A 24771-nucleotide genomic window follows, 5' to 3' on the forward strand; every position below is an offset into this window, starting at 1 on the left:
CATTCTATAGTGAGATCGCTGTAGCTGGCACATATAGGAAATGTGGCTGCTGGTGCTTTCATCTATGACTTGTCTGGCAAATCTATCCCATCTATTTTTGCATCAAGAATGTGGATCAAGTGATCATTGTGCTACCACTAGAGACCTGATGTCATCACTAAGGGGTCTATTTACTAAGCTGTTAGGAGATAAAGTGAACGGTGATAAGGTACCAGCCAATCAGCTCCTAAACTGCCATGTCACAGGCTGTTTAAAAAATGACAGTTAGGAGCTGATTGGCTGGTACCTTATCACCGTTCACTTTATCTCTTAACACAGTTTAGTAAATAGACCCCTAAATCTGGATACGCACCTTATGTGCAGCGTGTACGTGCGCAGTACAGACTGCACGATCCGCCCTTCGTTGGTGTAATGTATGGTTACATGCTTAATGTAACAGCACTGCGTCATTCATTACATCGCCTCATGGGCAGAACAGCAGATGGGACGAATGAATGATGGCCGGGCATGTACACAGTATATGATCCGCGTTGGGACGATATACTGTATGGTGTGTACCCAGCTTAACAAATAGAAGTGGTCGGTTGCACAGCACATATCTGTTTAAACTGGTCATGTTAATTCACATCTATACTGGGATAGACCCCGTCTCCATTAGATAACGTGCTGTCTCCCCCAGATGTCTGGTGACCTGCGGAAGTGACGGGGACATTCGGATCTGGGAAAGTTTAGACGACGATGACCCGAAGTCTATCAGCGTTGGAGAAAAGGCGTATTCCTTGGCGGTAAAGGTAAGCTCGCTTTGTTTTATTAAGCCTCTCATGCTTCTGCCGTATTGATCATTTGTAGTTGTTTGGAGCTGGGTCCTCTGACGTTGCATCTTTTGTGTCCTATATTTGTATGATTAGTGATTTAAAAAAAAGAAAAAGAAACACAAATCTGACGGGTTTTTTTGAGGCGACTTATCAGTAGCCTAATTTAACAACGAGTGTTGTTATTCACAACGAGTGATAAAACTCGCGGTATATGATAAATGGTGCTCCAGCCAATCAGCTCCCAACTGTCATCTGTTTGAAAAATGACAGTTGGGAGCTGATTGGCTGGAGCACCATTTATCATATACAGCGAGTTTTATCACTCGTTGTGAATAATAACACTCGTTGTTAAATAATATCTTGTATAGATGTCCAAATGTAAGTTTTCAGTACGGTATCATTCGTCTGTTGTATCAGTGTTTGGATGCTAGTCTCCCACGTGCTAACACCCTGTACTCTAGGAGATGAGTATCATGTTCTTCAGTAAAAGCTTTTTGGGATATTGGGGGAGATGTAAGAAGCTCAGAAGCAGTATCAGCGCATGTTATGTGCACTGATAACGTTTCTACCCGATGTATGATCGGGGGGTTTGGCTATGTGCCCCTGTCATTATCGGCGCTGCGATCTACAAGATAGCAACGGCGATAGCCTGGGCCATGTATGAACGGTCATATCGCCTGACCGTTTGGCCGGCTGCAGCTGTCGCTATCAACAGCTACAGCCTGGCGCTTCCCTATCCCCACAACAGGGACAGCGCTGTCTGTGCTGCGGCAGCTGCCGGCTCCAGGCTGCGCGCGGGGATCTCGTGATACTTGTGAGATCCTGCGCATGCTCAGTGCTGACGGCCGGGACTGAGACACAGCGCATCAGCACTAGGCCGATGCGTTGTGGTCACTAGCGGGTAGCGCCGGAGGGGGGGAGTTTTCGTTACCCCGCTCCGGCCGATGAGATGTTCATACATCTCATCGGTAGTGCTTCCAGCTTCGCCTCGGTAAAGAGGCGTAGCAGGAAGCATTATAGCGGCACGTTAAGTGCGGCTATAATACATCTACCCCATTCTCTTCTAGGAAACCTGTTAACGACTTTTTGAATATATAAATCTATTGCAGTATGGTTTCTGTATTTTTACAATACAAACGCTATTTGCCTGCGGCATTGGGCTAATTCGCTACACGTTTTTCCTTCTGCTAAGGTTGTAGAGAACGTCAGCTCTAATTTTCCCGCGTTTATTTAGACGCTGTATTGAGTGGTTGCCCAGTTTATCTCTCCTGGTCTTTTCCGGCTGGTAACCAATGTATAGAATAGACGCAAGGCAGCACTCCTGCATCAGTTTCATTACAGTATGTCCCTAGCTGCTGTAATAATGTGCTTATATGACCCTTGTTTTATTTGCTAGGACAACAAATTATGCATTTTCTTTTAGATGTTTGTGTCACGGCCCGTGAACGAGAATTATGTGGGTCGCGGGAACCCATTATTTAACAAATTTACCTGTAACTCATTGTTTCTTGGTCCCGTCATACAGCAAGGCTTGGTGTAAATCTTTAAAGCCATTTGAGAGAAATAATGAAAGAGCTTTTTGGGCTCACCACAGGTCCTCTAAATGCACCTCAGACCTCTCCATGTGCCCTTAAATGCCCATCTAACCCTCCCTCCCCCCACAGGCCCTATAAATGCACCTCTGACTTAGCCACATCAAGTTTATTTAATATTGAAAACACTTCTGTAGTGCCTGATGCTGAAGCTTTATTTAATCGGTGCACAGAAGTTTCTGCACTTTCAGGAACTTTAATATTTTACCCTAAAGAGGTTTGTGGTATAGTTTAGGAAACAAGGGGCACTAAATCATATGCTCACAGTTTGTATGCACTAGGCCTGTAGGGAAGAGGAGTGTTATAAATTTCTCTTCACAGATGTGTAAACGCACACGTGTCTTCAAATCGGGCCAAATAGCTCCATATGGCGCACCACAGATAAATCAAAGGTGCACCATGCAATATTGTTCTGAATTGGCTTCTAATTTCGGCAAAAGTACAATGCACGAGTACCATGGACACTCCTGCTGGCTTTGCATGCAACAGCAGTGTGCGGCTCGGGCGATTACATGGGAAGGGGTGGGCAAAAGTCCGAGGACCGATACGGGTGGCTTGCGCCATGCACCCTACCATCCAGTGTTGTCTTTGATTTGTGACTTTATTCAGTGCCCAAAACACTATAAGAGACTTTGGATGCAGCTTCGATGCGACACAGATGCAAAATGAAGAAATAGATAAGAAAGACCTCCAATGGTGACACTGTGTGGGAGGTAAGGGTTTACATCAAAAATTACCGGAGAAGAGTTGTGGTGGCCTCAAAGCCAGACACTTCCTCACGATGGTCACCGTTGTGACAGAGGATGCACTGGTCACCGTGGGGACAGAGGAATGTCCTTCATCAGCCAATAATCGGGTCACAGTCGGTTAGGTAGTGGCAGTGCAGGGAGCAAGAACAGCCGCAAGAAGACAGGGAAAGCAAATGGAACCACACTACCGCCAGGTTCAGGGGCAGGGAGATTGGGTGCCTCGGTGACCACACTGGCCACATGGTATGCAGAACTGTTTGGGGAGGGTGAGTACCAGTCAGGGAACTGCTCAGCTCCACTGCTGAGAGGGAGCTGGCAGCTTGCCGGTCCAAATACAGGCAGCTGGGAAACATTATATTGGGCCTGAAGCTATGAGGAGACACCCAGGTTGGGTGGCTCTTGCTAAAGGCAAAGGCCGGTTGTGCTGACAGCGATCAGATTTGAAGACACAACCAGCTCCTCTTGTCTGCAGTGGGTTCTGTGAGACCTGCTCATTTTACAGAACCGCATCCCTATCCTCCTATAGCGCATAAAAGGCGTACTGTAGAGTGTAAGTAAGAGCACGGACAGTTGGTTTTCACTGAGCTCTTAGGGGTCTATTCACTAAGCCTCGGAGAGAGATAAAGTGGAGGAAGATAAGTACCAACCAGTCAGCTCCTAGCTGTATGCCATACCTTTTTGGAAATTGGGTATGGCATACAAACGGATTCTCTTAATTTATTACTCAGAAAATAATAGGCTCTAATGATTTTTCCAGCATTGTATTTTATCCTGTTATATTTTACATGCAGCACTGTGACAGTGCCATATTTGCGTTGTCATTAGCTGACTGTGACTGAATCTTGTTGTAGCTCATTTAAAAATATATGCAGAGTTCTGATTATGTACTTGTCTGTTTTTGTCACAGAATGGCAAAGTAGTCACCGCAACGTCCAATAATACGATTCAGATGCACACCTTTCCAGGCGGCGACCCGGATGGAATACTGACGCGTTTCACCGCCTGTGCGAATCATGTGGTATTTAACACTGACGGCACCAAAATTGCAGCTGGCTCTGGGTAAGTGTATGCGGGTTTGCGGTCACCGCGATCCAATAGGAGGCTATCAGATAATAATCGCAGTCCAATGTAAGCCTAGGACTCAGAGCCACAGGAAGTAGAAAATAATCATTGATCCCTATTGTTCCTATGACATGAGAGTTTTGGGAGTAGTCATTGAATCCTGGACACACAGTCCATGCCAGGGTATATACCTAAGGGATGTAGTTCTAAAGCCCGAGGGAGGAAGCCCGACACAGGACTTAAGAAAGGTGTCGAAATACCAACTCCTCTCTTAATCCCGATGCCGGAACACTGAAGGACGCCTGCCCTAACAAGGAAAGTCCAGGGCGCCCTTAGTGTTAGCCGCAGGGGGGAGGGTTAGGTTTAGGGAGCGTAGTGGGGTTAGCATTTTTTTGGGGGGAGATTAGGGTTTGGCAGCACTGGGGGGGTTAGGGCTAGGCTACAAGAAAGCAGGGTTAGGCACGAAGGGGGGAGACTTAGGTTTAGGGACTAACAGTGTGAGCGATAGAGTGCGGGGTGGGGAGGGTTAGGCTACAATAAAAGAGGGTTAGGCACGAAGGGGGGAGACTTAGGTTTAGGCACTAACGGGGAGGCTTAGGGTGTGGGGAGGGTTAGGGTTAGGCTACAAGAAGGGAAGTTAGGTGGAGAAGGGGGGGAGAGTAAGTTTACTTACCCTACCCCTGTTGGGATACCAACCATTGGGATGCCGCTGTCGGTATTGTGACAGGAGGCACCCCGACAGCCGGCATTAAATACCGATTCCGTACCTAAGCATTGGGTAATCAGGAAGTGACCTCCTGCCCTTGTAAAATTGCTGTTTGGAACTGAAAGCGAGAAAATCGCAAATGGTTTTTTGTTTTTTTTAACATTATGGACTAAACATTGAATAGTGATTTTTACATGTTAAGAAAATGAAATGAATGAGTTTGTTGTATGAGGCATCTTGTTCTGTTATCCCCCTGCCTTATAAACTACTGAGTAACACAAGTGTATTAGGTGGGGCATCGCTACCGCCCTTCTTACCTGGTTGCTGATCCTGCATGTGATTATAATGGTCTCTGCCATATTTATAATGTCAGCATTGAGTGTAGGAATATATGTTATGCCCCCATTGATCACATCACCAAATCTGTGTGGCTGCTGTCTGCTCTATGTAGTGAGATCATGGCGGTGGGTTCTATCATTACTCTGGACAGATGGGGCTTTCTTTTGTTACCATGTAGCCAATTATTACTTTCACAAAATGGATTCATTTTTGATCATAATGTTTTTTGTCTTTTATATTTTTTACTTTTCACTTCATTTAAGAATAAAATAAAAAAAGAATAAAAAAACATATATAATTATTATTATTTTTTCATCTAACCCTGACAGCCATTACAAAGGGTAGTTTCCTTTTGGTATAAAATGCAGCTCCTCCTCCTGCGCTGTGTCTCCTTTCTGTCTCTAAGTATAGGTCGGCCAGGCGGTGCTTGTGGTGTCTGTAGTGCAGGGGCTTACCCTCTCTTCTGTCCCGGCGATGCTCCATCTGATCCTGCATGCTGAGGACATTGGGTAAATTTACTAAAGTGCAGGTTTTTAGAAGTGGAGATGTTGCCCATAGCAACCAGAGTCAACTTAACACTGAACTAGCACCTTCTAGAAGATAATAGCTACAATCTGATTGGTTGCTATGGGCAACATCTTAACTTCTAAAAACTCTCACTTTAGTAAATGTAACCCCATTGACTGTTAGCAAGTCTGGTTGAAAAATGTCAGAAGTTGGCACGCTTGTTTGTAAGGGGTTCGGGAACTGCTGTGGGCATTTCCTATCCTCAGTACCCAGTTCATGGAACACTCGCATGGTGAAATTGGCATCTGGTAGCAGGATGGAGCCAGACCTCCACTAGCACAAGGTAAGCACCTAAATTTAAGAGTGCTGTCTACATGGGGCTGCTAAATCGGATAGTTAGATCAGTGACTGTGTTCTCTCCAGTACTATTCTGGAATCTGCTGGGCAGAAGGATTGCCAGGCACAATAACAGCATCCGATAGTGTCTTATGTTCCAAGTGAAGTCCCAGACTACAGCAGGGCTTGACAAATTCCGCTTGCCAGGTTGCTATGGGGACCAAGATTTTAGTCCTGGCGACTAGGTTTTACAAGAGCCAGGTACATTACTAGTGTTCATTCTAGGACCCTGCACCTGTCACAACTCGTGCAGTTCCTCTTTCCTGCGAGGGGTGTCGCTCTGGTGCTTCTAGCACACACGAGTCTGTAGCTCAGCAGTTTGTTGTCTGAGTGTGCTAGAAGCACCAGAGCAGAGAGCGACACCCCAGGCAGGAAAGAGGAACTGCACGTGTTGTGACAAATGCAGGGTGCTTGAATGAACACTACACTACTAATTAAGCTAATTGCAATTAACAAAGAAAGAAGCGCTTGTCCAGAGGCGGTTACAGGATTGGGCATTTGGTTGTGTGAGGAGGAGTACGTGCCATCCGATCAGTGTGGCTCTGCCTCCTCAGTTCTGCCCGAAAGATGCCGCCAGGTTGGCTAGATGGAGTCCGGTGCTTCTCCCTGCCACGGCAGCACTGCTGTCACTATGAAGGTGGAGTGTAATCTCTGTGGGAGCTGGACACTGCCTGTCCCAGAACACGAGCAGCTTGTTGATCCGGCATCACATGATGCACAGTAATAATGTTTTGTTTGCTGAAACACATGGTGCATTCTGGCTCCTCAACTGGGTCCTCTAATGAGCTAAGAGCCTGGATGCCTTCACTCTTCTGTCTGCACCCAGCTGCTTCATTTCTCTACACTGACATCCTCCTCTAGTGTTATTGCCATGGTTGGGGTACTACTCTCTTCTCCAGTTTCTTCTTGATGTGGGAAGCTGTACTTTATTGCATACTATGAATTTGGGCCCTCCGCTGGCACTGTATGAATTTGGGCCCTCCGCTGAGTGGCACTGTATGACTTTAGGTCCTCCGCTGAGTGGCACTGTATGACTTTGGATCCTCCGCTGAGTGGCTTATTTTGGATTGAAGGCAGGTACGAGCATGTGGCAGAATCTGATCATTAAACTTTCAAGCTGACTCCATGATTTTTCAGCAATTTGTTAATCCCTCCATAGTCAGCCCCCAGAATAAAGTTGTTACTATGGAGACCCTCTACGCCAGGGGTGGGGGAAACTCCTGCCCGTGGGCCGTATAAGGGCCCTGGGAATCATTTGGTCATTGCCGGGCATTGCTGTAATCACAGGCGATTGTGGCCCTGCCCCCGTGTAATGTCACACGGAGGGGGCACGGCCTGCACCAGGCCCGCGAATAATGTTCTATATATCAAAATGGCCCTCGGCAGGAAAAAGGTTCCCCACCCCTGCTCTACACGAAGCAAAGAGTTTAAAGGGCAAAGTCCCAACTGAGTTTGGATGTAGAAGATAGATATTCAGATGTATTAAATGGTATTCGTAAAGTATCAGAGGAAATCGAAGTAGAACCATGTAAAGTTTACTCTGTATAATGTCGAGATCTTCACCTTTATACCGGTCACTGTAGTGTACATAGGCAAGGTCTCGACATTATACAGTTTTAGAACACCCCATGTTTCCAGTTCTGAATGAAATGTACGCAGTTTAATGTCTCCATGTACTCTGAAAGTAAAGCATAGAACAAATAAACCATTGGAGATGATAAATAAATGATTAGATTACATTTTGTTGAACAAAATAATGCTAAGTTTTGACTCCTCAGAATAACCACCTTTTGCAGACCCTGCATCACCACAGAACACCCCGCCGCCAGTCTTTCTACACTGGAAATCACATATTATTTGGGAAGTTCCTCCCAACACTGCTGAAGAAGTTCTCACAGATGTGTTGCACTTACAGGTCGCTTTGCTCTCACCCTTCTGTCCGGTTCATCTCAAGCTAGCGCGATGGGCTGCAAGTCTGGAGACTGTGTGGTCGTTCCATGATTTACCTCCTGTTGTCTTGTTCTTTTCCCCGAAGGTAGCGTGGGGGTATGCTGTGGGTCATTATCTTGCTGTAGGTTAAACCCCTGACTAACTAGGCATAGACTCTGCAGAACACTTGTGTAGCCCTTCTGGCTCAGGGCGCCAGTCTGTGCAAGTCACCGGCTCAGGATCCAGTAAAAGAGCCGCAGACCATCACGACCCCCCCCTCTCCATGTTTGACAGTTGGCGTCACAGGGGTTTATTCACTAAGAAGCGGTTTGTAAAAGCAGCCGCTTCCCAGTGTGTTTAAGCCTGAAATTTAAAAGGCAAATGCTTTTACATGGGGCATTTTGCTACTGACGGTATTGCCCTTTTAAATTTTGTGCTTAAACATTGACGCAAAGCAGTTGTGCTTAGTAAATATCTGGACTTGAGGAAACGCTGCAACTTTGTCGATGCTGGACCGTTTCGCACTGAATCAGTGAGTTCTCCCCTCAGTGCCGTCAGCCCTGCATTTCCTCAAGATGGCGGCTTATTTCCACGTCTGGATTACTTACCGTATGTGCGAAATATAATCACTTACCTCTGCTAACACTTGGTACGTCATCTCGATATCTATACGCTTATTGGGACTGCTGATTTGACTGTCTGCGCTTACCTATTCATATCCTATCATCCGGGAGGTTGTGTTACCATCTATTTTTGGACAGCGAATTGAATGAGAAGAAAGTGCATACAGGAGATCTGGTAGGGGCAATCCCTGCATGCTTATCCTGGACAGGAGATTCTAGGAATACAGAACAGTGTAATACGACGGGACCTCAGATTGATCATGCGGTTTGCACGCAAGCCTTGTCCTTGTGGTTCAGCGAGGTAGGCCTACAGACATAAAAGAAAGATGGACATAAAGTGTAAGAAATACGAAGAGTCCACCCGACTCGAGCGGTGGCAAAGACGGCTCAGGGCCTTGGTGACAGAATTTTGGAAAGCAGCGGGATGGACATCTATATACACCTTCTCTAGCCTATCCCCTATATCTAAAAGGCTAACGCTGCTCTGCACCTCTATGGGGGGGAATTCAAGTGTGTTGCGTGCCGGCGGCCACTAAATGGCGCCTGACGGAGCAATTCAATCGTTGCTCCGTTCAGGCGCACACAGCTGCTGGCGCTGACCTTTCTACTCGCAGCCCGCCTCGAGCTGCCGAGCAGAAATGACCAGAGAGTGACCCAATTGAATACTGATACGGGACTTTCCGCGGGCGTGACAATGTCCCGTCATTTTGACGGGCTGCTAACTAGTCTGGATTTATTATCCTCTGCTGACTGAGTATGGGAGACCTGTTCTGTACACAACCACGTAACTGTTTGATTATGCTGCATATGTGGCTTTGTGGCCCTCTATAATATTGCTTGGGTACTTCTCATGGTAATGGCTGCCATGGGGCACTGAAGAAGAAAACAGCAAATTATAATTCCCCATAATTACTTTTCTTCAAAATACTCCATGGTCCAGGATTTCTGCCCATGTTGTTTTGGATGGTTTTTTTTTTTTACTCAGATACAGGGTTTGATGTACCAAGCAGTGACAGAGTGGGGAAGTGGACCAGTGGAAACGTTGCCCTTAGCAACCAATCAGATTTGAGGTAGCATTTATTAAGTACATGCTATAAAATGATAGGTAGAAGCTGATTGGTTGCTGTAGGAACTTCTCCACTGCCTGATGCATAAACCTCACAGTTTGGGCAGTCACTGAGGGGAAGCCGACGGACGTAATCCTGACTGTCTAATCCCGGCAAGGCACTAATGACAGGCGTCGAATCCCGACGCCTGTCACTAGACCTACGTCGGTAGCCCGACACCTAGCTTACCGATTGAAGGCAAGCCGGGCACGGACAGCTGCTGGAGGTTTAGGGTTAGGCCTAAACCCCCCCCCCCGGGAGACTTGGGTTTCGGCAGCGGGGAAGGGGGGGTTAGGTTTAGGCACTTGGGGGGGAGGTTAGGGTTAGGCACCCCTAAGGGCGTTTTTAGGGGTAGAATTAGATTAGTTAGTACTTACCTTAGGACAATCAGGATTTCCTCCTCTGTCGGGTTGCCGCTGTCGGGATTTGAACCGCCAGCCATGTGGTCGGTGGTAAATCATACTGATCCTGTCACTGATACACAGGGGAATAGGAGAAGCTGCTTTATAGACCACCCTAGGGAGATTTTTCATTCTTTTTTTTTTTTTTTTTTTAATCTCCGTCTCTACCTATCTTAGAAGCGACGATACCAATGGTAATGGCTGCCATTGAGTATTTTAGAAGAAAATAAGAAATACCAGAGAAAAATATTTAATAGTTAAGTTTTTATATAGACATCTAGGGGCTCTGTCTGACCTGACTGAGGCTTTCAGTACCCAGATTATCTATTGCATACAGGAAATATTGATGAAGTCACCATTATTAGACGGGGAATGCTCTGAGTTTATCGCTATTGCCCTCTGTAGCAGTTGGCTGTCAATGAGGAACCCGGACTGCTGCCTTAGTGCAGGACGCGAGAGGATGCCAAGCGACGGAGGCTTTATGCCAACGTGAGTGTGAGACAGGACAGCATGTAGATTCGACGTCGGTGATGGGGCTAAAGAGAAAAAAACAGAATTAGAATTGGTGGCCTGACGTAAACGTTTTTGCTTACATTTATTTTGCAAATTTGACGACAGGCGAGCCGGCGCTGTTACTAAGATACCGGCTTTGTTTGCTTTCTCTCTTTCCAGTTGTATGCACACGTTTGCTATAACCAGTGACCTGATCAGCATTATTAGTAATTGTGTGTTTTTCGTTTTGTTTGCAGCGATTTCTTGGTGAAAGTTGTGCAGGTGGAAGACAGCAGCGTGCAAAAAACTTTTCGCGGACACGATGCTCCCGTCCTCAGCGTTTCACTTGATCCTAAGGATAAATATCTGGTGCGTTTTATTAAATCATAGCCTTTGTATAAAGGAATGTTCTGTAATATAATCCGGTCAAGGGGTGTGTTTGCTGTACACATCCCAGCATGCCCTTCCACAGTTTTGCTATCTGGCCATGCTAAAACTGTGGCTGGGAATGCTGGGATGTGTAGTTCACACTTCGGTTTTGGAGGCTTCTCACCAGAAGTGTAAAATAGCATGTTTGTATATGCAACAGTTGTATAAACTACACACGAAATGTACACAAGGAGGAAGACAAGAGGCAAATAGAAAAACACAATGTGAGATAAAGCCCCCAGATTCAGGTATGCCCCAGTATTCTACATAACCTGCACTGACACCAGGTAGTATATCTTACACAGTACTATGTGGTGCAATGTGGCTACAGTTCTAGCATCCCAAAACAGCGCTGGGCGTAAACTATACAGGCGACTTTTAGTCTCCGATAATTTTGCCTCAAATTAATCTCCGTACACCGTACAAAGCAGAATGTTCTGCACTGAATTGTCTAAAGAATTACAGCTGTGCCCTCTGTCGAATCTGGTTCTTTGGACCACACCTATTCTTTTTGCGCCATATGGCGTGAGACGCCTGATACAACCCAGTGGTTCCTGTACTGCATACTTTTTCCTCAGTTTTGCTACTTTTTCTTTCATTTTTGTGCGTCAGTTCGCATATAGACACGTTCGCTAATTGCGGCCGCTCGCTCCCAGCGTATTTAAATTTGGCAAAGAGATGTCAAGGCAGCCGCTCGCTCGGCAAGGCAATAAGCACTCCCACTATGTCTTGGTGAGCGATCACATTGTCAATGTAGACGCCCATTAGCGTATCTTTACACGCCCACTAGCGCACGTCATCTCCAGGAAGTATCTTAAAACATTGGTACATTAAAGACCATCAGAAGCGATCGCAGTGCTTGTGGTTGACTCTACCCTCCTGCAAGCAATGCGAGCAGTTCAGGATAAAAAACAACCAAGTGACGTGTACAATGACGCTACTTTGCTAATTATGCACACCCATTAATCTCTGTTCTGACGGCCAGACACGCCTACGTTCGCACATCCACTCCCCTGTTCAAAAGCACCCTCCCCTGTTACCACCCACAAACGGCACATTCTGTCACTCAAAGTAGCATCCACCCTGTGTACTACGAGTGCACGACTCCCCATCGCTGAGACTGGCTTGCGCACACGCACTGCGATTTATACGCATGCGCAGATGGGCAACTATCGGTCAGTGCAAGCGGCCACAGCTTAGCGAACGGGACTGAGGACCTCTTTCAGAGTTGGTCTTTGCGGCCGCACGGTCGTACCCCACCGATGTTCGCTAAACTGCGCATGCGTAAAATCCGCAATGCGCGTGCGCAAACTAGCTGCTACGATCAGAAATTTCTCTCTCCATGAACACAGCCAGGTCGTTAGTTTGAGTGACAGGATGAGGCGTTTGTGGGTGGTAACAGGGGAAGGTGCTTGTGAACGGGGGAGTGGAGATCCGAACGCAGGCGTGCCTGACTATGCAAACGGCGTTTTCTGGGAGTGCATAATTAACTAAGTCGTGTCATGGCACACGTGACATGGGAGGTTTTTACACTGACATGTTCGTAGAGCTTAAGAGAGGGTATGGTCAACCTTAAGCTCTACGACCAGTTCCGATGGTCTCGATTAATCCTTATATGCCCGGAGATGACGTGTAATGCGAACGAGAAGGGGGTGTATTTTTAGTCTTACGGCCGCATCCTCCCCTCGCTCGTCCAGCTACAATTCCATCTTAACGACGCAACTTGCGAGCGCTTCATTTGCATATCCGGCCCCTTTTACCTTATGACCGTGCGGCTGCAACGACCGACTCTGAATGAGGTCCTGAATGAGCTCCATAGTGCACTAGGTACTTAGGATTCGGGTGTTTTTTGCTGCAAAGCAATTTGTATAAAGACGTAGTAGCGATACATGGCGCCGGTCACTTGTGTTGCACCTGACTTCTGCCTTCTCACCCTAGATTATGTACTTTTTTTTTTTTTCCTCTGCTTGCGTCCTAATTCGCTTATAGTACACTAGGCATTTAGGATTAATATATTGGCGTGCAAAGTGTGCGGCGTGATTTGAGGTTAGGCGTATGTGGGCACGGGATGTAGTCGCCATCCCAACGCCCCCAATGCCGGCGGTCAGATACTCATCGCCAGAATCCCGAAGACTGCGAGTATTAGGGTTAGGGGGAGGCTTTGGGCACTAGGGGAAGGGTTAGGCTGGGAGGGGTTAGAATACTTACCTGCATACATTCGGATTTCCACCGTCTGGATTCTGACTTGCCGGCATTATCATCGTCACTTACCCAGCCCGTGGGCGCATCTGTAGTCTGACTTATGAAGTGCTCATTCCATCTTGGTCAGTTGATGCGATGATCTGTTTGCAGTTAAGGCAGCACGTTTTTCAGTTGTACCATCAGGGCCGTAACTAGCTGGTGTGTGAATGTTGCCGTTGCGCTTGGCCCTGGGGGCGGCACCATCGCTGTCCCACGGCACCTGCATGTTGCCTGGAATGGCATCTTGCAGCCATTGGCGCTACTGCACAGCCGCCTCCCAGAGCCAGCGGCCCCACCCCCTACGTGTGATGTCACAGGATTAGGGGGTGGGGCAGGCACAGAGCGTAATGCCGCCCTGTTATAGCGCTTTGCAGTTGAATAAAGCTTTGCGTTTGCGTTCCTCTGTAAGGATAAGGAGCTGGTTGGTAATCGGCGAGTGTCTCTCTCGCGCGATTGGAAATCTGTTGCATCTGTTCAGCCGCAATTGCTCGTTCACATGAGCGCTTTTAGTATAGCACAGCGATGCATTGATATCTGTGCCATGCTGTCTGCGATCCAGGTGGACACCAGTGCGTTGAGCAGCTTTGGGTTACTGCAAAAATCTATATAATAGCCTTCAAATAAGTACAGTATAGAACCAAATAATGCTATAAATGTATTGACCTAAAATGAATCAATATATTTAAATAAAATGATAACTTTTTAAATGTAATTTCTCCTCCATGCCATGGGGAACACTGGAGACCTTGGGGTACGCTCCACCTATACCCAAGGTCTCCAGTGTCCTCCATAGATTCATAGAAAAGGATTTTACAGGGAAGAACAAAAATCCCATTTTTTTGTTTTGTTTAGGTGAATTAGCCGTTTTCATTATGTCTGTTCCAGGTTAACTCTAAAACTACTGAACGGATTTTGTTTATAAACCTTGTCCACGTCCTGCAATGTTTTGTATTGTATGTCCCTTTTTATTTTGTTTGTACATACTATTCCTTTTTATGTACTTTGCAAGGTGCTGCGGACCCCACGTGGCGCCATTTAAGTAAAGGGTTGTAATATAAATGCTTCCTGCTCCATCCACTGTTATGCCAGTCACTGGCTGAACAATAGTCGTTCCGTTATGGCTGACGCGCGACAGAGAAACGCTCGGGACCGTTTAATTTTATTATCAAATCTGTCCGATCCACCCGACTGTTGTTCTGCCGATTGTTTTACAGGGAACTGTGATTCGTCCCCATGCTTCGTTCAGTGTATAGAGGCACGGCTGTTATTGGGGTGACGCTCCCCTTGTCTGGTTGGTTGGATCGTAGCTTTGTCATGTATAGTATGGCCAGCATTAGTTTCTAGACATGTAGAATAGAATTCCGCTATATTGCCGGACATCCTTTGCAGTATATGTGGTAGGCAATCTAGGCATAACCGCCTTCCTGCCGTCGCCCTTCATGATGTATTTAGCTATTGCATGATCTATCAGTAATTGCACAATATCCCCCCTCTACAAGTCCTGCCTGTTGTGTTTTCCAGGCTTCTGCGAGCTGCGATGGATCCGTCAGAATTTGGAACATCGATGATCAGGTCTGTACAAAGTTTGGAAGATTTTTGGATCTTCTAGGATCAGAATTCTGCATTTTAATAAACCTTTTGCTTAGTGTTTGTTTTAGTTCTTCTCCCCCCCCACCATCTCTTCTTTATTTAGAGCTGTGAAGTAAACCTGGCCCTACTACCGAAATGTAATGATGTCATCAACGCCAAGTCCATATGCCGCCTGCAATGGCAGCCGAAAAGTGGAAGGGTAAGCCGGCAGCCGGGGATCTAGGAGACGAGAACATGTTGGGACATATATTAGCTCACATTCTAATGTGGAGATATCCTGATTAGACTGTGATCATGTAAATAGCTATAATACTTAATATAATGTAGCCCAAAATAGTTTAACGTGTACACGTAATAACAGCAGACCTTTCTAGTCTAAAAATCAGGACACCTACGTCGTCTAAATTGAATGACTGTAGTAACAACGATAAAGTATTTGTGCTTATGAATATAGTAGCAATAATCTCTGCTTAGAGGCACAAGCTCAGCCGTTACCCACCGTGTATTCAGAAAGTGTCATGCAACAAAGTGACAAGAATAGCATACTGTATGTACACAGACGGAGAGTCCGCTTTTACTGTGGAGATATTTGGTAAAATACGTTTATTTTTATACCTTTATTAGATTAGTTCTTATAATGTGTATGTGTTAAAGGTTTTTGCCCATTTTATAATAAATACCCTTGTTCAAATTATTACGATTTTAGAATTATGTCTGATTGCGGCGCTGTAGAGTCTTTAGAATTGTTCGTGTTGGTTTATTCCAGAGGCTCGAGTCAGAGATAATTTTACTGTAGCATAAAATGGTTCTTTCATAATCCCCGTTCATGATTTACCCTCTGTGTAAATATATGCAGCGTGTTAAAATTTTATGTACATTTGTATACTTTAACATGAGAGATGATTTATGGGAATAAATACCCCATTAGTACTAGTATCTTACATGTAAAGATTTTCTGTCCAACCATCCAACTAGTTGATTGGTTGGAATGAAAATCTGGTAACGTATGGGAGTAACTGATGATCAGCAATTTGCTCCCAAATGCCGGAAATGGACAAAAACTGTTGTTTGAACAAATTGTTTAGATCACAGGTGCTCAAACTCTGGGCCTGATTCAGAGCCGGACACTATTTGCGCTCGCTCGTTCAGATAAAGGGGCCGGCTATTTAAATTGAGCGCTCGCTCTTTGCGGTCTGTTGACGCCTCTATGTCTGAGCGAACGAAACATGCGCTCGATATTTTGTAAAGACTCCCCCTGGCCGCTCGCATCATACGTCATCTCCGCTATTAGATTAATCGAGTACATGGAAAGGCGTCTGAACTGCTCGCAGTGCTTGTGGTTGGATTTTCCTACCGCAATCATGCAAACAGTTCAGGCTAAGAAACAACCAAGTGACGTGGCCGATGACGCTGCTTTGTTAATTATGCACACCCTTAATACGCCCGTTTTGACCGTTTAGCACGCCTGCGTTCGGATCACCACTCCCCGTTTTCAAGCACCTTCCCCTGTTACCACCCACAAACGCCTCATCCTGTCACTCAAATTAGCAGGCGCTCGCTATTTTGCGAGCGCTCGATTTCCGACCGAACTGACTGGTTGGCGCATGCGCATTACGACCCATACGCATGCGCAGTTGTGCGAACATCGCTTAGAGCGAACGAGCGGCTGCTTACGAGCGGCTCTGAATCAGGCCCTCTGTCCTCAGGATCCCACACAGTGCATGTTTTGCAGGTCTCTTCACAGAATCACAAGTGAAATAATTATAACCATCTGTGGATCTTTTAAAATGTGTCGGTGAGTAATGAATACACCTGTGCACCACCTGAAAAATGTGACCTGTGTGGAGTCCTGAGGACCGACTTTGAGAAACACTGGTTTAGATCAAACATTTAACAAATTGTCTGAACGTCCATTTTCATCTGTTTTCTGGCATTTAGGAGCAAATTGCTGATCATCAGTTAAGGTACATACACACGTAACAATTTTTTGACCATCGATTATCTGTCAGATTTTCTGTCCGATTTTACCTTGAAAAAGTGAACGATTTTTGAAGTGTAATGAACTCTTTTTACAACGATGAACGAAAACTGTTCCTTCCCTTAATGAAAATCGTAATGTTGGACAGTCTGAAATGGACGATGAACGATAACTACAAACGGGAGCGCGCTTGAGCGATTATCGTTCATCGTTACAACTCAGAAACTGAACGATTTTTTGAACGATAACGATGCCATTAACGACAAATCGTTAAAAAAAATTGTTACTCCCATATGTTACCAGATTTTCATTCCAACCAATCAACTAGTTGTATGATTGGACAGACCATCTTTATGTGTGTACCCGGCTTTAGTGTTAGAGTTTAGTTAGTGTGTAATGTTGTTTCTGACACTTTCTTCTCCCTCTCTCCCCGCAGCTGCTTGCTGTTCCGGTGGATAAAACAGTTCACTTTTATGAGAGATTTACATGGAAGATGACTTTTACCCTGTCGGATAATTTTATTACTCAGGTAAGTGCCGCTTACTGTAGGTTGGAGCCTGTTCTTATCGGAACTAATAAAAATGACCTACACTGGCTGCCTGAGCATCTGTTTGTAGCGCCATCACCAGAAGTAATATAGTGGGGCAGGAGCCTGTAACGTCTTGCCCTGCTGTGCACATTATTAGTGCTGCCGTGGAATAGCTGGCAAAGCGTCCGTCTTGGTCCGCGCAGAATCTGGTGTGAGTGACCGGTTTCCAGTCTCACAGATAACAGATATGATCTATAGATTATTGTAGAGCTGCGCATTTCAATTAGTCATGTCTTAGCACTTTTCAATTTCGCTAACTGACATGCCGTGCTTTGCTAGTTTTAGATTTTTGTCTTGTAATGGTACTATTTTAATTGGTGGTCATGTCAGCTTTGATGGGCCTGCTGTGGGCGGTGTGGTATAATATGTTGTCAGTCATTATGTAGACACTGATGAAATTTCTACATAATGTTAGAATGTCGGTCTATCGACTCTGGTGGCCCCGCGACGATTGAACTGCTCCTGACGGCTGCAGCGGCTCCAGCGCAGCTTCTGGGTCCCGGCGGTCATGTGACTGTCATGTCTGGGTCAGACCAGTGATACTACAGTATTCCAGGAAGTATTCTTCCCCTAACCCTATCGCTAACCCCCCCTCTAGTGCCTAACCTAACCCGCCCGCAGCCTATCCCTAATGTCAACATTCTGATGATATTGACACGTTGCCGACATTTTAACATTGTCAACATTGTGGTGTTGACATTATAAATGTTTACCTAATGACTACACCCCCTTCTGTGGCTTAGGATGTTGGCACGGCTGTAAGACACATGCAGCTTTTTCCGTTCAAGTTTCTTCATGAAAAGTTTAGTTGCTGGGTTGTCGATTCTATAGAATAATTTCACCTTTTAGAAAAAGAAAATCCCCCTGTTCTTACCTGGCGCACCCGTCCTTCCTCCTCACTTCTGCTATGTCTCGCTGGCCTCAGACCTGCACCTAAGGAAGGGGTCATTTACACAGTAGTGTCCCGCTGGGCCAACATGATGTTTAATGGCGCAAATGTAATTTCACTGCTTCTTATTAAAGGCCCAATTTCACCAGAATACCTGACGGGGATGGGGTTACAGGGGACGGGAATCCTAACAGGTCCAGTTTGGGTGCTGAGATTGTTTTGCAAATGTTTGAAGAAGTGAAATTGGCTTTTATTTCTAATGACTGAGCCATATACAGATTACTTCCGCCCTGATTGCTGCGTTTTCCGTTCTCTCTAGAGACGCTGTTACTATTTTGCTGCCATCCCGGTGAAATATTAAAATTATATGAATCATTTATGGAAACGATAGATAGATATGAGATGGATAGATAGATATGTAGATATGCGATAGGGAGATATGCGATAATGAGGGAGATAGATATGATAGATGTGAGATAGATATGATACACACATACACACACCCCAGCCAGCGGTGGAACTCCTTCTATGTAGCCCTTATTTTTTGAGTCCCACACGTGTGTTGCTGCTTAAATACACGTATGTAATGCTTACTTTGTGGGGCACATCAGACCTCCCCCCTCCCCTCTAACCTGTCAGAACATCGGTCTTGCCCTGACGTCAGGGGGCTGATTACGGTGATAAGCTCTTCCTATCTTCTAATTGTTGGTATTTTCACGGTCATTTCACGCATCATTAAACTGAGAGCATTTATTTGGGTTATTTCTCGAGGTTTCCTGAGCAATGAGTCTGGTGAATTGTCATTAACTTGGCTTAAGATCCCATTAAGCATCTGAGTAGTATAGCAAGCTAAAAATACACCTAGTAATGGGTTTAATCTTTATATATTTCTAATGAAATCTGTTAGCGGCTCCTTCTTGTTCAGCCATCTCTACACTACGCCAGCCAGCCGTGCTGATCTTAGAATAGTAGTACTCTAGAATAAAATCTGTATACGGTGTTACACTGTATGTGGGGCGGAGTCTGGGCATCGCAAAGTACAATGGATGCTACCTAACGGCACACTTGTCTCCCTGTGTGCAGTAACACTTACCCCCTTCCTCATGGGGGGGGGGGGCGCGAGTGCCAGTTTCATTGCTCAGTTCCTGCGCCTGTCTCTGCTACCTGATGTGCATCATTAAGGGTTCTACGAAGTCATTGTGTGAGACGTGTGGGTGGCATTATACAATCTTACATTTCCCATGAGTTGTTCAAGTGGGTTGGGTACGGGATGCCGGTGCTCAAGATCCCGGCAGTCAGAATCCCAGTAGCCCATCAGGGTTAAGGCCGGTACACACTAGACAATGTTCTGCATTCTGAGCACCAGTATCCCGACGGTCTGTGTTCTGACTGCATCCCGTTCAAGTTGGTGGGCAGCATAGTTAGTGTAATGGTTAGCATTACTGCCTCACAGCACTGAGGTCTTGGGTTTGACAACCACCACAGCCCTAACTGTGTGGAGTTTTTATGTTCTCCGCGTGCTTGCGTGAATTCCCTACAAGTGCTCCGGATTCCTCCCGCACCCCAAAAAATATACTGGTAGGTCAGATGGCTCGTGACAAATTTAAATCCTATGTCTGTGCGCACATGCGATAGGGAATATAGATTGTAAGCTCCACTGGGGCAGGGACTGATGTGATTGATCAAATGTCCTTTATAAAGAGCGGCAGAATGTGTGTGCGCTATATAATTACTGATGGGATACGTCATGTTCCTGTACCGATGTACCAAACACCCAGAGATTATTTGTTCTCTTTCTGTTCCTGCATATGCCTGTTCTGTGATGCACACTGTAAATGTGGGGTGTTCTCCATTCCATCACGGTTTCTTTATCTAGACCTTCTCTTCTGTATGTCTCAGCCCCTGAATGTGCTGACCTGGTCCCCATGTGGACAGTACATCGTAGCTGGAAGTATGGATGGCTGCATTGTTGCCTGGAACGTGGTTAGCAAAGTTTGCTTTGAAAGGTAATTTTTACATATTGCTAAAGCCCCCTAGGTATAGTGTAACCCTTATTCCCTAGCTAGAAGCTGGTTATCTGGCAAGTCCTCGGTTATCCACCAGATGCCTTTCCTCCAGCCCCAATGACTGTTGGCCGTCCGTACACACTAAAAGATATAAGGCACGATCTGCATGTGGCAGTGACATGATGTGAGGAGGGGAATGGAGGCAGCAGGAAGTCATAGACTGAGAGTTATATAGTGGGAGGAGCAGGGTCCCCAGCAGCACAGAGTATATCAGGAGATGAGTGATGTGTTAGTGAGGACAGGGCTGCATGTGACAGGGGCAGTGACAGGATGTGAGGAGGGGAATGGAGGCAGCAGGAAGTCACAGACTGAGAGTTATATAGTGGGAGGAGCAGAGTCCCCAGCAGCGCAGAGTATATCAGGAGATGAGTGATGTGTTAGTGGGGACAGGGCTGCATGTGACAGGGGCAGTGACATGATGTGAGGAGGGGAATGGAGGCAGCAGGAAGTCACAGACTGAGAGTTATATAGTGGGAGGAGCAGAGTCCCCAGCAGCACAGAGTATATCAGGAGATGAGTGATGTATTAGTGAGGACAGGGCTGCATGTGACAGGGGCAGTGACGTGATGTGAGGAGGAGAATTTAGGCAGCAGGAAAGCTCAATATAGTTGGGAACAAACAAGTTGGGTTCTTATGTTGTGAGGCTCCTGTGGAGTTTATCTTCATCCTGTATACAGCTCCAGCATGTAGTTTTGGACTGAGAAGAAACTGGAGAAAAGCTACTGGTACATGGGGAGAACATACAAACCACACACACATATATAGGGTCCTGATCAGAATAGAACCTTAGGCCCCAGTGTTGGAAGGCAGCATTACTGACCACTGTGCCAGTTCTGTAACCTCGCCATTCACCATCACCTTTGTTCTTTTGTATTCCTCTCATTAGGATTAAGCATGAGAAGGGATTTACCATTTGTGGCCTCTCCTGGCACCCAACATTGGCTCAAGTGGCTTATACTGATAATGAGGGTAATCTGGGACTGCTGGAGAATGTCTGCAAAGGGGACGGCAAACCGGCCAGTGCTAAGGTGAGTCCTGCCGGCCCTCCTGTGTACGGTCACCGTTACCATTGGCTACCTTCTCTTCAGATGCTGCAAGCTGAGGTGGGGGCTGGCTGCGCGGGGTACACCGCTCTGCGTTTGTCGCTCGTGTTCAGGCATGAGCTGGGACGGGCAGAGAGTGAGGTCTCGGAACAGCTCTGAGAGGCTGATGCAGACTGGGGAGCAAGGCCTAAAAAAAGAAGCACATGTGCCCCTGGACATACTCTGTTGTAATGTAAGGGGTGCAAACGCATTTATTTCCTTTCCATGCAGGGAAAATACTGGCTTCCTTTACATGGCGTTTTTCTGTACGACTTGTAACCTTCAAGTGCGCCTTATTTGCAAAGTGATGCACATAGGACACACAGGCAGTTTCTGTTGATTAAAATGATATGCGTTATTCCTATATACTGTGTGCGGCTGCGAGTATATCTGCATGCAAAATGCTACGTTACAGGTCTCAGCCGCTCCCGCCTGGTTATTACCAGTTACTGTGGAGCCATCTCAGAGTATCCTCAGAGAACAGGATAGTGGTGACCTTCAAATTGATAATAAAATAAATCCAGTTAAAGCACGACCATTGCCCGCAGCCCTGACTCTCTGCTGGGAGGACTAGGTACAGGCCGTGGCTTATCCACACTCGCACTACAAGTATCAGGACTAAATTGGCCTCAGAAGAATTGATGATTCAAGTTTTGTAAGTGGTGAAGAGGGTTTGGCCCCTCTGTTAGGGCCTTTGTGACTCCATGGGACCTAATTTAGTGCTTCAATGCTCTGATGGATGCCGTAAGTGTCTCTGCGATGGATGACACTGGAAATAGTATTCATGGTGACCGTTACTTCTAGAAGAGTTAGTAGCATTAATGATGCATGGAACCCATTTTTAAAGCTCTTTTAAGATCAAGTTTTTCTACCAGCCAATTTTACTTTCTTACCAAAGATTGTGTCTGCATTTCACATCCACTGTGGAGGTTGTGATGCCGTCCTGTCACTCACAGCCGAGGTATTGGAAAGTAATGATACTGCATTCACTGGATCGTGTGAGGGCAATCGCTGTGTATTCGTCCAGAACAAAGGGGATTCTGAATACAGAACAATTGTTTGTCATTCCATGGGACCTTGTGAAGGTTGTGCCCTTTCCTAGCAAGCTATCACACAGGCATGAAATGTTCTATGGGGCTGGATTCAGTTAAGTCGCTGCGTCTTCCTGGTCTATGGGCCTGATTCAGCGATTGACACAAATCCTACGGTTTACACATAATGCCAATGTTTGGCGATCGGCAAATGCGCAGGGTCGGTGCTACGCAAGTGCCATTGTGTGTGTACAATAGCAGTGCCCCCCCGATTGGCATGCTGCGGTCATCTGGGGGTGGCGACGGGGAGTATTTAAGGGAATCAGTATGACATACCGCCGGACCTAAGCCGGGCGGATGAAATACTGATGCCGTAAGTCTGGCAGATGAAGATCCTGATGGCGACTGGTAAGTATCCTAACCCTCCCCGCCCCCCCCCACCCTAACCCTACCTTGGGGGTGCCTAACCCTAACCACCCCCGGTGGTGCCTGACCCTAACCCCCCCTTTCCCTAGCCTAACCCTAAGTCCCCCCGGGATTCCCTAAACCTAACACCCCCCCTCGCGGCTAGCAGGTCCCGACACCCGGATTACCTACGTTCGCTATGCCGGGTGTCAGAATATCGGCGTGGGGCTGATGATAGGCGTCGGTATTTAGACGCCTATCCTTAGTCCCATACAGGGATTTCACAGTCGGGAAGCCGGCGGTTGGCATTTCGACCGCCGGCTTCCTGACTACATACCGTATTTAAGTCCTGCCGAGGCCTGTGTCTGCGTCTTTCGACGCAACCCCACTGGCCCCAGAAACGTGAATTTCATGTCCAACCTGACGGTTACTCAGATGGCCGATGTTCACGCAAGTGATCCGATGGCTGTGTCCTCGGATGCAGCAGTGAATCTCAGAAGCCGGCAGGAGGGGTGTCTGTTTACACAAGGTGCCTCCTGCTACTGCATTGGGCGCACTGTATCATACTGGTTTCTGCTCGCGGCCTGTAAAGGTGCGACCAGCCAACTCGGCAGTATTGCCGGTAACATCAAGCCCCGGTGACAGAGCTTTGTATGGCAGCAGGCTTAACGCCTATCCATTCCTTCTCCAGTCATTATCCCCTGGATATATTGTGCTCTACTGAGGCATTTTCTACATGTAGCCGCTTAAATGATTATGCAGCGTACGTGTAGTTTATCTGTGTGGCCAAGGCATGGTACGTCCCATTGTAAGGCCTGCACTGAGAAAAATGGATTACTACCCATAATTCCTTTTCTTCAGAGTACCCCCTGGCTGGCCAGATTCCCCGCCCGTGCTGCATGTGCTGTTTTATAATGGGAGAAGTTTGGGAAGTCATTCAGACACTGGATCAGAAACCCATGTACCTTTTTAGACCTGTAAGCGATAAGTCTATGTAAGCGGACTACACATTGCTGATTACATTTGGATTTGTGTATGTAAATCTGCAGAGCATATACAATGTGTTGTGCTTTACCAGTTTGCTGTTGCATCGTGAAAGTAATGATAAAAATTAGTAATTTCAAACTGAAGATCCCAACTACCTGCTCTTGTAAAGGTGTTCTCAGTGTCATGCAAAGCCAACTCCCTAACCTGCAGATGGCGCACTTGTTGGAGTTTGCTGAACAAGTGGCTCCCAGAACACCAGACCTACCCGTATAGTTTTTAATAGGTTTTACTTCACTTCTGTTGACTTCATGAATCATTCTTGCAAATTTGTTAAAAACATTTAGGGGCATATATAAGTAGCCGCGAAAAAGTATGGCGGAGGACGTCATTTCGGCAGGCGAAAACTTATTCCCGTATTCAATTCCAAAGCCTTTTCGCATACGCGGAAAGTCAATGCATTGGAATAGGCGAAAAAGATTAGTCTATGAAAGCAGGCGGAAAAAAGTGCAGAATTGCGGTTTTGGGGTGCAAAGGTGGGGAAACCACTCTGCACTTTTGGGACAGCCCCTTAAAGGTTAACTGTCCCAAAAAAAAAAAAAAAAACCTCCCCAAAAAATAACTTTGAAAAAGTACTAAGTTGGGGTACAACCATAAAAACTAGTTTAATAAGCTTTTGGGGGGTCTGCAAGTGTGGGGGAGGTGTTTTTTTGATTGCAGGGGCTTGCTGAAGGTGCGTATTTAAGGTTTTTTAAAACTTAACTTTCTCT

The 24771-nt window shown here is 46.3% G+C and overlaps 1 protein-coding gene across 3 annotated transcripts in view; it reads left to right on the top strand.

The window, feature by feature from the left end:
* The window catches only part of WDHD1 (WD repeat and HMG-box DNA binding protein 1), an 80183-nt gene that overhangs the window by 16313 nt on the left and 39099 nt on the right, over positions 1-24771 (top strand). For all 3 annotated transcript variants that reach the window (XM_088444140.1, XM_088444142.1, XM_088444141.1), the window contains exons 3-10: positions 680-791; positions 4064-4215; positions 10975-11086; positions 14909-14959; positions 15081-15176; positions 17392-17484; positions 20333-20439; positions 21386-21527. In XM_088444140.1, coding sequence (XP_088300266.1) covers positions 680-791; positions 4064-4215; positions 10975-11086; positions 14909-14959; positions 15081-15176; positions 17392-17484; positions 20333-20439; positions 21386-21527 — 865 coding nt within the window. The remainder of the gene's footprint in view (positions 1-679; positions 792-4063; positions 4216-10974; positions 11087-14908; positions 14960-15080; positions 15177-17391; positions 17485-20332; positions 20440-21385; positions 21528-24771) is intronic.

This window comes from Taudactylus pleione, unplaced genomic scaffold (genome assembly GCF_031769625.1).
Source record: "Taudactylus pleione unplaced genomic scaffold, aTauple2 ptg000350l, whole genome shotgun sequence".
In the NCBI taxonomy this organism is placed as follows: Eukaryota; Metazoa; Chordata; class Amphibia; order Anura; family Myobatrachidae; genus Taudactylus; species Taudactylus pleione.